This window comes from Festucalex cinctus, chromosome 4, assembly GCF_051991245.1.
Source record: "Festucalex cinctus isolate MCC-2025b chromosome 4, RoL_Fcin_1.0, whole genome shotgun sequence".
Lineage (NCBI taxonomy): Eukaryota > Metazoa > Chordata > Actinopteri > Syngnathiformes > Syngnathidae > Festucalex > Festucalex cinctus.
This window is the reverse complement of record NC_135414.1, coordinates 27,138,421-27,151,383: the sequence shown is the minus strand read 5'-3', so window position 1 is coordinate 27,151,383 and position 12,963 is coordinate 27,138,421. Positions and strand designations below refer to the sequence as shown.

The window sequence follows — 12,963 nt, the reverse complement described above, 5'->3', positions numbered from 1 at the left end:
TTGTCAAGACCAATGATAAACATTTTCTCTGGCTGTAAAAACAAACAAACAAAAACAAAACAAAACAGGAGAACAAGGATAATTTTATCCTCATTTTATTAGTTGCAAAATCCAATGTGACATCTTACCCCATATAGTGTGACAACTTACCCATTGGAGGGGCAACATGTCACATGTTCACTCCCTCTATTTGATGGCTTATAACTTTGTACCGACACAAAGTACGAAAATGACATGAATACGAAAAATATACCCACGACTTTAATCTTTCATCTGATATACGTTTTGTTTATATATGATGTATTGATTCCAAGCAATATATCGAAGTATAAAAAGTGATACAACTAGCCCCGATCTCCCCTAGTTATTTTTGCAAGACCACGGGCCCCTTTTGTGCAGTTTAACTGTGCACGTGGGTGCAGTTTCCTTTCTTTTGGTATTTTTGTAGCTCTTATTGGTTAGTGTAGATTTTTGTGCTGTTGTGGGAGTGAACACAGCCAACTTCAAGTCAAAGATTTTCACTTGTGATTCAGGGACGTTTCCGAGCTGGCCTGGGAATCCTCCCAAAGAGCTGGACAAAAGTAATATTCACGAACGGAGCATTTCGGGCTGAATTTGAATTTCAATTCGGTGTAAACCGGAACTGGAGTTGATCCAAGTTTGTTTCGTCTGTCACGCTGCTTGCAAACTCCATGGAGACATGGAGACAAGTCTCCAATTAAAGTGTTGTGTGTGGAAATTGGAGGATGGAACACCTGAGAGAAGTGCAATCATGCAAACTCCGCACCGGAAGGCTTCCGCTGCTTTGAGCCCAGGACGTCGCCGCCGTGCTTCAGTTGCGCACAAACACATCACTTGATTTGTTATTTTAACAGCCCGGGAAGAAAAGTCGTCAGATGAAGGCAGCACACATTGCCAAACTGGTTATTGTATAAAAACTTTATTCTCAAATATCTTCAAAATAGCTGATCAAGTGCGAGTCTCTTTGACAACAGGTTATGAGGCCGCATTCACAAACTGGATGCTCACACACATTAAGACTCCTCGCACTATTTAGTCCTCTTCTTCAGATCTTTACCAGAGGACATAAACAGCAAATAAGGATTTAAAACATAATCAATCCAAATCATAATCTGTTCACTTGTTACAATTTTACCGGGGAGAATGTGGTTGCTTGTTTGAGCCGACGTGAAATATGAAAATCTCTGACAACCGTTATCTAAATAGCAGTTGCAAACGTAAGCTACTCTTACACAAGAACACTGAAAAAAACATGTCTTGAAAAGAAGCGACTGTTAACTCAGTCATGATTCAGACGACTGTAAAAATACATAATACGCTAAAGTCTTAGGTCACCACTAATTTTATTAAACTAACCTAGCAGCCTATTTGGCAGTGGCTGGCACCCGAATGAAAGGTGTATTAAGTAATGTTAGCTAGTTTTGTTTACTCTTTATGGTAGCTCCAAAAGCACCGTTTACTAACGATTTTAATGTAAACAAACATCACTAAAAAAAAATAAAAATTACAAAAAAGGGCATCTATGTTGAAAATGTGTCTTGGTTGTTTTAGAGCGCCTCGTTGTCTGCCATAAGTGTGCGCATGCAGAAAAAGGTAGAGGAGCAAAGAGAGGTGATTTTTATTTTATTTTATTTTTTTTATTTAAGCCAAACTTGACAATGTGTGGATTGGGTCTCCAGGCTTGCATGGCCATTTTAGAGTGCCTCGTTGTTGGGGTCAGGCAACATGTGGACACTACGTGGCTGCTTTAAGAGCGAGCGCCTCATTGTTGCGGTGTAGAAAATTACCATTGTTTGTTTGCCCATCATGCCCTGGCCTATGCTTTGTTGCGCAACATTCTCTTTATGCTGTATTCCAATGGTGGCCCAAGACTATTGCTACTATGTTGCACCATCTATTCATATTTACTGTTTTCCCGTGTTGATGTAGCAAATGGGTTTTCCTGTTCCTGTGTAAGAGCAACATCACTCATTCCGATAATTGCTCCTCGCTCTGAATCATTTTATATGGGCCATAATACCAAAAAACATTGATTTATTTCAATAAACAAGATGTTTGCCAACCTACATCATTGATCATAAAAAGTACAGCATGTTTCATAATTTGTAGAGTATTTTTTTTTTAAACAAACTCTTCATAAAAAATAGATTTCTGTACAAAAATGTCACTTCTGTTGCACCTACTTCAAGTTAAGCGGCACATGATGATGGCGAGGCGACAGAAAATGATGATGATGATGACACTGCTGTCTTCCTGAAGGACCTCCCATGTTCAAAGAAAAAAAAAAACATGTTTGTGGGATTTGTCGAAGAAATATTGTCATAAATGAGCCACTCAGAAGGGGACTGGGTTCACTCCATGTTTGTCATATTTAAGTCCTGAAATAAACAGATTAAAGGTGGATCTTTCACATCAAGGTTTAGTTCGAATATTGTTGATCAATTTATCGTCTTTCTCGAACTATTGATAGATTTGATGGATGGCTGAAATAGGCAAGCATCTGAGGAAGCTCCCCAAATAAAATTAAAAGTATCCAGAAGATGTAATCACTGCGATGTAAATCACCAAGATACAACGTAAATCCCTCAAAATTTATAGCAGCAATAAAATCAACCACTCTGCTGCAAAATGACAAAGACGGACGCAGCCCCCACTAGTCCTCTGTGGCTCAGATATAATTCACACAAAGTAACAAAAACAAAAACAAAAACAATGAAATGTCATTGAAACAAGAAAGGTTCCAGTCACCTGATTTGAAGCAAAAACATTGGCACAAATTCAACAACGGAACTTGACAGTTGAGAATAACAACATACAAGGAATGTAAAATTCGCTTAGAATTGCATCAATGTGGAGAAATTCTCAAGTACAAAACGTAAAAATAAATAAAACTAATAAAATAATCACGGACTTGGCTACGGAATTAATACATTCCAGCTGATACTACTCTTTCAATGTAACAAAAAATATTTTGTAACATCCACGGTAAAATATCTGCAAGTACTGTACCTCATTGCTACTTCCTTAATTGTTGTTAAAACCCAAACTTGTAACTTCAGCTTGTAGCTGCAGGCTGGCGACCCTATTGTGACGCGAGTAACCTTTGCGGATGCGCGCACACCCTCACTGTGCATTTAACTCAAATTCTGCGGACGCACGAGCTTCCAAACGCAAGCTCTCGCAGCGTAACTCCAATCTGTTACATGGCAGAATAAACAGGAGTCTACATTTTTTATTTTATTTTTTTCGCGTTCGGGCGCACTAACAGATCAGCGGCATGCCATTAGCAGATAAAATTAGACCTTTTATTTTCGAAACCTTGCAGCCTCTTAATTTCTGGCTCTATTATGCCCTCTCGGCTCTCTGGAAAATCTCAAATGATTTAATAAGATCAATTCAATGGAAGCCACATGTGTGCATGCCAGCATGGAAAAAAACAAAAAAAACAAATCTAATTCGTAATCGTGTGACAAAGAATTGTTTCGTCGTTTTGTTGTGTGTATTCTGCCGTGTTTGCACGCTTTCACTGCAGAGTTTTGATTCTGTGCCATTCTTTGGGGTCCTTAAAGTGAAGATACAAATTTGAGTTGGTTTGTGTAATAACTACCATTTCTTCAACCGTTCTTTGCAGTTGAGAGGCTGCATCAAAGCCTTCTGTATGCTCTAGCAAAAAAACAAACAAACAAACAAAAAAAACGTATAAATACGTCTTTGGGACACTTAAAACAAAAAAACCCCCAACGTATTTACACGTCATTGGGAGCAAATGAGTTAATGAATACTCTCCTCTCTTGCACAATAAATGACATATCTTCTCATTTAATAAGCTCTTGACCTCTTCGAGTTCTCAACTTTCAATATTATTTCCCAGCAAACTTCATTCAAATCGGCATGAACTGGCGCAAGAAGGATTCCCAAGATATTGTTTGCAAGCTCGCAAATGGATGGACCGAGGATGACTCATCTAAAAAGCAAGACAACACAAACTTATTGCTGGCAAAGTCATGCAGGTTAAAGAAAAATGCCTGGAGTGCAACCCTAATGTGAGAAGTTTGTGTGCAGAGTGTGAAACTAGCCCGAAGACACCGGAAAACGCACACTGACAGCAGTTACATCTAAACTCGATGCAGCATGTTTGAGGGCGAGTGGGGGTGTGGGGGGGTTTTACTTTGACAAGCTCGCGAAACATTTCAGACACGTGGGTGAAGCTGGATCGTGAAATATAGTTCGTAAGTACAAGGTTTTGATTTAAAATGTCAGGAAATCAGCTGGGTGCTCAGCGTGCGTGTTTGCGGCGGTGAGCTTGATGCGTCGGAACCGTCTCCGCACATGAGCTGCTTCTGAAACTATTACCGGGGCTCAAAAAAAAGCTTTTTAGAAATGATTGTGCGTGTTGTCTTCATGTCATTTGGAAGCAACTAAACAAGCTGCCATTGGCCAATTTCAATACTAGTGCTGACAAGTCATTGAAACCCCCTCTGAGGTTGAAGAATTTGTCATTCAAAAAGATCTTTTTATACTTTTGTTGGTCTTTTAGATGTACAGTGGTGCTTTGAGATTCGGTTTCATTTGGTTCCGTGACCGCATTCGTAACTCAAATCACTTCTAACGCAAAATGGAAAAGTGCGCTGCACTCTGACCAAGGTTGTTTTAGTTAATTAAAACTAACGAAAACACTAAAACTAAAATTCAAAAAACAATTTCATTAATGAAATAAAATAAAAATGAACAGCGCAAGGACTGCAATTCACACCGCGTGCGTTGCGTGTCCGGAAATCTGCTCCCGACAGACCACAAGATCACGTGGGGTTCACGCAATAACAACCCTGTATAGAGAGAGTCCTATTTGTAAACAATAGCCACGCTTGCCTGTTGTCACAACGATATGCTTTTTGGACATTATTTCTGGGACTTCTACCATGGCCGTTCTACCATTGGTAAATACGTTTTGTGTTTAAAAAGTGTTGATGAGCTAATTTTTTGTCTTAAATGTCCGACTCGTGTCATGCTATGTAGCTAGCTAACTTCCCTCCCCCCCAAAAAACAAGTTTGCAAACGGTTTTATTTTGAAATATACCGGATTCACCTTGACGCGAGACGCCTGATTTCCTGTCTGGCTCGTGTGCTTTCTTTAGCTTGACGAAATTCCGCATGCGGCGTCCGGAAGAAATCGAACGCTTGCGGAAACCTTCCGCATCGCCGCAGACGTTTCGCACCGCAGCAGGTGTGAATTGACACGTAGACTTGAACGCGTTCTATCCTTGCGGCGTCCGTACGGAGAACGCACCGCATCCGTTCCGAATCCGTTCCGCATCCGTTCCGAAGCCAGTGTGAATTGAGCTTAAGTCTTGTATGTTAATGATCTTACACTTTTAATTACCGGTAGTCGCCACAACTGGACTATGTTAAAGAGGTGCGCTTTGGAATGAGACTTGACTGAACCGTTGAGGGTGAGAGAGTTTGTTTCTTGCAATCTGTTTGCAGAACTCAACTTTTCAAAGAGACGCTGCCTCGTATTGATTGGGAGGCTGAAATACAGCAATAAACAGCTTGTTTGTTTAGATAAATTGCACCTTTAAGTGATGAAGTCTCGCAGGCTGTGTGCTCTTTAAAGTTGTGTGAGGAGGGAAAAAGTGCATTAAAAGATGTGAAATGGGTGGCGCATGAAAGTGTGAGTGGTGGAGCATTAAACACGTCTTTTTTTTTTTAAAGACTTGGGCTGTTTCTGAAAACTTCTACTGTCTTACTACTTTTTTAATGAAGTCGACTTGTGTACTATGTCATCTTAGTGTAAAGCATCACACTGTGTGCTATTTGGGTGGAAGCCGCGTTCAGTGTGAGTTTTCAGAAACAGACGCGGTCATTAACGCAACATGGTTGACATTACAACACAGGAGGTCCACAGGTAAACTCGTCTCAACTTTCTGGGTGGGCTAGATAGAACGTTGTCACGACAACAATAAAAACAGGGGTACAGCAGGTGCTCACACCTTCTGCGGGCGTTGGGCGTGAAATAGAAATGTGTATATACAAACACTCTGTAACCCTGTATTTAGCCATCTGTTGTCTTTTTTTTTTTTTTAAAGATAGAAGCTTTGAATAAAATTCTCTTAATTTGAAGGACTCATTTTCCAAACCCATTTCGGACCCCAAAATGATTTTTTTTTTTCATAACCCAGTCAGAAAAAACACACTAGTGCAAAATTTGTGCGGTTTAAGAGTCTATATAAAGTTTATAGTTGAGGGGGTGGGGGTCCCCAGCAGCAGCAGATTGGGAAGTCCCATTGGGCCACTGGGTTTTGAACATAAGAGTCTGTTCATGAATATCTTCACTGAAGAAAAAATGCCAGAAGAGACAATTTGCCTCTGTTTCCATAGCAACCTGTCCTTGTCTCTCGTTCCCAACAGAGAACTTCCTCCGTCCGTTTTGTCTAATTTCTTCTTAGCGTGTTCATCTGCGTTTGATTTTGTGACTGACTGGTGCAAAATATCACCTGGCTGATATTCTCTTCCACCGGAGACTTGAAGACGTTTCCTGGGTCGACGAACCTGACAGTTCATTGCCTCCAGGTCTCCCCTTGTTCAGTCAGCAAGCACGCAATCCTGGCCAGTCCGAGTATGACACTCGGGCGATTTTGATTGTGTTTGACAGCTCTCTGGAAATCTCACAATTGTTTGTAACATCTCAATTATTTGAATTTCGGCATCATCGTAGTCTGTCACTGAAGGAGGGTTGGCCGTGTTGGACTTTTGTAATGGGGCGTTTGAAACAGGTAGTCAACCCATCCTAGGGCAAAAAGGCGGAGTACACCCTGGATGGGTTGTCTGCCACTTGTAATTTTGCATGGGGCACAGAGTGGGAATTTAGGGAGGAACAAAAATGCCAAAATTAAAGGTAAATAAATAAATAAATGACTAAAAGTGAAAATACAAACGGACATAAAAAATATAATTAAAAAATTAAGTACAAAAAATGAATATAAATGAAATAAAAACAATATATATATCTCTAAATAAATTAATACAAGTAAAAATAAATACAACAATAATAAACGAGATAAAATAAAAATAAATATAAAAAAATGGCAAAATAAATACAACATAAATATATAAATAGAATTAAATATCAATCGCTAAATAAAAACGCTCTGCTGTCACGTTTATTTATTTCATGCTGCAGACGCTCTGTCAGGTTTGCAACAGCGGAGCCACAACCTGTGACACGCTTAGGACCGCCCCCTCATTTCAATAACATTTCGACCTGACAGCGTCTGCAGCATGAAATAAATAAATGTGATAGCAAAGTGTTTTTATTTATTGATTGATATTTTATTTTATTTTTTTATGTTTATTTTTGTATTTATTTCAAGATTTGTTTTTCTGTTTATTTTTATTTTTTGAATCTCATTTTGCATTTATTTGTACTTTTATTTAGGGATATATATATATATATATATATACATATATATATATATATATATATATATATATATATATATATATATATATATATATATATATATATATATATATATATATATATATATATATATTTCCATTTATATATATTTTTTGTATTTAATTTTTCAATTATATTTTTTATACCCATTTTAATTTCCACTTTTAGTCATTTATTTATTTATTTTAGTCATTTATTTCTCTTTTATTTTGGCAGTTTTGGTCCTCCATTGGAATTTACTCCACGACTACAGCGATGTGAACCACTAAAATTGGAGAGACAATCACTGAAAATGAATTCCTGTGATTGTCCTGCTATAATAAAACAAACTTTCTTGTCTAGAAAGCCACTAATCCAGGTACCAGTATGTTTACATTGTGGACTTTAAGGTACCTGGTGGAACTTCAGTCCCCACATTTACTGAATTTAGACGGCAACGTCACAGTAGTCTGTGTACGTCCTGACAAAATAGCTTTCTAAACTACCTTTAAGTCCGGGTTTAGTCCTGTCAAAGCCATCCTAATGCCCACTGGGCATGTTTGTCCTGCACTATTTGTGTTGACATGTATGAAGCATCTCATTAGGACGTTAAGCTTAGAGAGGTGGAAGAGGGGAGGATCGGTTCCCCCTGTGGGTCCAACCTCACATCACTCAAACTGGCCTGCAGCAGTGGAGCCAGTAAGCCTTTTTACCACTGTGCATATTTGGCACAGGGCTGTGGAATTTGATTGGGGGCAACCATCTATCAGTGTGCGAGGAAATGGTATCAGAAGGCCATTGGTGAGGTTCATAGCGTTCTCGGGACATTTTGTTTCCGTCATGGAATCATTAACCAACTTCTTAATGACATCACTGTCTTAATTTGACCGAAGAAGGAGGCGGCGGATGCTCACGTTAACGTGGAAGCAGAGGCACATCACTGTGCCGAGTATGCTGCAGAGCATTCCACGGCACAGACTGCTCCACGCGATGAGTGCCAATCATGAATTTGGTTAAACCACGTCCGCGGACAGCCCGGTTGGACTGTGCCGCTTAATTAGAGAAAAGCGGCGGCTGTGCTGGACTGGACTATACCACAGTGCATACTGTATTGAGCGTGGTGTCGAATCGAACGGCTTTGGCCTCGGTGGGCTTCATGTTGGTGTCGTACATCGGGTTTTCGAATGATGCTTGGCCGTTGGTGCTTTCGTGGCCCACGTAGCCGTTGAACTGGACCTTAGGGCGGGTTCTGGAAATCAGAAGGGAAAGTGTGATTGATTCAAATTGATTTTCCTTTTCCTGTCCAATATCGATTCATAAAACCACAATACGTTTTTTTAAACATCCTTTTCCCCATAAATTCATAAAAAAGTGGAATTTTATGGGATGATTTTTTTTTTTTTTACTGTTTTCATGAAATGTACCGTTCACATGAATTTCAAAGTATTTTCGCACATTTATGGAAGACATGACCTATTGCACTTTATGGCAATTCAGAGTATTTTTAGTTTATATTTACAATTGTTGAATTAGAATTAGGAAAATATTTTCATCTCATCCCTGATTTCAATGTTTGTGTAACACATGCGTTACTTTCATTAATAAACTAAATCATTTGACTAGTTACTGCCTCCGCAATATTTACTTTATCCTTAAATTTAATATTTGCAGAGTTTTTATCATGTGCTTGACATTTAAAGAACTGATGTTCCATTATTAATCGATATCTGACTGAACTGAAGTGAATCAAATAGGGGAAAAACGGAAATCAAATCGAACTGACCTCCTGTGACTCAAAATCGAATCGATTGAGGAAATTAGAATCGATACCCAGTCCTAATGTACATACAAAAATACAGTGTGGAGATCAAAACTCAAATGTCCTAGAAGTGACAATTTGGGAGTAGGTCATAATTTTTTTTTTTTTTTTTTTTTTTTAGGAAAGATTCACTACTTAGGTCATACAAATTCTGTGACAAATTCCCAACGCCTATGAATGATTTCATGTAGTCGTACGAGGTATGTTGACAATTGACCTTCGTTACATACTTGCATGCTAGTAAAGAATATTAAATCTTTAAAACATTACCTGTACAGCGAATATACTGTATGTCTTATAGGAATTCCTCTTACTGCTGTATGTGTGAGCTCAATATTAGTTTGACACTGATATTTTGATGTGAATTGAGGAAGTAGGAAGGGATTTCAGTAGACCCAATTAAAAAATGTCAAACAACTTTGTAAGTTTGATTTTAAATGTATTGACATTTCAAGATTTTAGAAGAAACCCAAACATATAATTACGCAGAGAAAGTTAAGCTCAGCATATTTAAATACCAGAGAACCTTGAATCACCAGATATGTTATTAAATGCGCAGTACGTATCATGCTGAAGATCTGATTGGTCGTACGTGTCAAGTCGACAAATTTCAGAGAAACGTTTGGCTTCAGTGCTTTGAGCTGCCAAGTACCCATCTGCTCTTCACGTATTACCGTGAATCATCCTGCAAATGTTTCCCAAAAGTTTGGATTTCAAACGGATACCTCATTACTCCATCTGCCAGAGCGAGAAGTGGAATGTGATTGACAAACAGTGAAACAGCGAAACTACCCTTCAGTATGTGATCATCTCATCTCATTCTCAGTAATTACAGCACTGTGGAACAGTGTAGGAAAAAATGTTTAACTGTTACTATTGAAGAAAAAAAAAACACAATAGTGACTGAAATAACTAGACAATAACAAAAGTAGTAATAAATACATGAATTGTGGTCCAACAGAATCATTTTAAAAGACATTACTTGAATTCGCCCAGACAAAAGTTTGAGGTGTATTTCTGGAACTATCAACGGAACTTTTGCACTAAGAATAGTTTGTTGCTTCTCAATTATTTTTATTAGCCCCCTCAGGAGGAAGAAAATATTTCACAGCCCCCCCCCACAACAACTATCCAACGTGACTATCACATGTCTTTGGCTATAAAATAAAATTGTTTTTAAACAGATCAATCAGATTTTAGAATTTTGATTAATCACGATTAATCACTTAATTTTTTTTAAATAAAAATAAATAAAATAATTTTGTTGGAATTACTAGAGCTGTCAAACTATTTTTTAAATCAGATTAATCACATTTTAGAATGAATTACATAAATTAAAAAAAAGGCTTTTTTAAACATTTGTTTGCATGCCAAATTTAAAGAGCACCTGTTATTTTTTTTCGACATTCAATGTTATTATGAGGACATCTTCAATTTTTTTTTTATCCACTGCACACGCTCATCCTCCTCATTTTATAATCAGTTAGTTACTTGCATAATTTCAAATGAAAAAAAAAAAAATGACCCCAATAGTTTCACATGAACAAATATTTTGAGTGTCATACGCAAACATTTATCAAATGCTTTATTTCAACACAACGCAGATCATCTACGGTCAAAAATTAGTAGTGTGATTAATCTTCCTTAAGACATGATTAATGCGTTTTTTTTTTTGTTGATCTATTAATTAGTTAATGCTTTAAATTTGACAGCAGTAGTAATTACACGGCATAGAAGCTAATACTTCTTGCTCTCTGACATTGAGAGCGCCACTGCCACCTACTGTAGTGGATGTGCAATTACACTTTATTCTAAAAGCAAAAAAGGAAAAAGAAGAAAAAAAAAAACATTTTCCCTGCAGTAACCTCTCCACAAAAATTGCAGCGTGCTCCCCCCCAATAGTCTAATGATTTGCTCTTAGCAATTCTTGAATGTTTTTAACTGTGTACTTTGGGTCTTTTTTTTTTTTTTTGTTGCAAGACCCATAACCTGCAGATGAGATGAAACTTTGTGACATTGGGCAGAATAGCTCCAGAATGCCTTGATAGCATGGCGATATCATTGCACGCTGTACACATTGAAGATCCCTTGTGCCAGATGAAGCAAAGCAATCCCCGAAGCGTCTCCATGTTTGACAGTACGGCACAATGTTCCATTCTTTGTATGCTTAGCTTAGCTGATGTAACTTCCACTAGGACGTTTTTTTTTTAATTTCAGAAGCTTTGCACATTTTTGTTAAATTCTACTTTTACCAGTTTCAAATTATTTCGGTAACCAGTGTGTTTTTTTCTTTTTTTTTCTGTCTTGAACAGAAAGGCTACCGACAATTTCGCCCGCATTGTATTGAGGATTCTGGAGCCGAAACACTCGTTGGCTCTGATCTCATTAAGTGTGTGTATGAGCGCGCGCGTGGGCGTGCGTGCGCTCTGGTAAAATCCGACCCCAGGGAGCCACAATGCCTACCTTATGGGCTAAACCTATTACTATACAAAAGTGCGCGCACACAAAAGCACACAACAAAGACTCCCCTGCATGGCAGTAGTTCAACTCACTGCATTAGCTTTCTGTTTGTGGCTCTGTGTGCAATACTTTAATTTTATCGCTGGGATGAAAAACAGCACATGTAATTGCTTTGACAGCATTATAGGGTCTTGCACAGGCATGCGGGCCAAAGCAGGACAAACTGCAGGGGACACTCTCTCACTCTAGACTTTCATTAAAAACACTTTGCTGTAAAATGCAATGATAAAACACTAGACTGTAATGCAACAATATTGTTTCTGTTGGCCTGGCGTGATGGCGGATTGTTTTAGCATGCAAACAGGCGTGAAGTGGCAATCTGACACTCGTGGCAGATGAGTCACGAGGCAATCACCGCCGTGCGAGGTGCGTTGGTGCGTCATCTTGCCAAGCTTCAAACTGATGCGATGATAAGCCAAGGACCAAAAAGCAGCAATTAAGTTGAAAATGACAAAAATATGGAAGGAAGGAAGGAAATCAATTAAATGGAAAAAAAAATTGGTAGAAATTAAAGGAGAAGCAAAGATCTCAGGTTTTTCTAATTAAATTGTAACCCAAGCTCTGTCAACAAAATCATTGTATGAAAAATGGTAAACCAAAATTGGTGGGAAACAAAAATACTAAAAGTTAACTGTCAAATCAAATGCTTTTGTCTTCTGTAGCCAAAACCTAAACCGATTCCATCTTTCTTTTCCAAAAAGGTGCAATTCGTATCGTTTGCGGTTGCGGATGCAGAGACCACACAAAATCCATTATTTATACAACTAAAAACTTTAAAATGTAATGAATTGATGGGAGTTTAACCGTCTCAAAATAATGTTTAAAGCCCATCATGAATTTTTACCAGTTAACATACAAGTTAAAAAAACAAAAAAACAAAAAACAAACAAACAAACAAACGATGTATTTCAAATCACTGTGTCATCTTATGGCACAATCTGGATTGTAAAACAAAATAATTTCAGTCTATCTGTATGTTTAAAAAAAAACTTTAAAAACTTTAAAAAAAAAATTCAATTACTGGAAAAACATATACAACATTCGTGTTGATTATTTTTGTTGTTGTTGTTGATCAGGGACAGATATCATTTTTTTTTTTTTTACTTCTTTCTGTTCCTTTTCATTTCTGTTTTTTTTTTTTTAATGGAATAAAATACACTGAATT

The 12,963-nt window shown here is 37.8% G+C and overlaps 1 protein-coding gene across 1 annotated transcript in view; it reads right to left on the bottom strand.

The window, feature by feature from the left end:
- Nucleotides 1-7,631: 7,631 nt before the first annotated feature.
- The window catches only part of LOC144017967 (CUB and sushi domain-containing protein 1-like), a 454,419-nt gene continuing 449,087 nt past the window's right edge, over nucleotides 7,632-12,963 (bottom strand). The window contains exon 76 of the mRNA XM_077519995.1: nucleotides 7,632-8,708. Within this exon, the coding sequence (XP_077376121.1) occupies nucleotides 8,549-8,708 (160 nt within the window). The 3' untranslated portion in view covers nucleotides 7,632-8,548. The remainder of the gene's footprint in view (nucleotides 8,709-12,963) is intronic.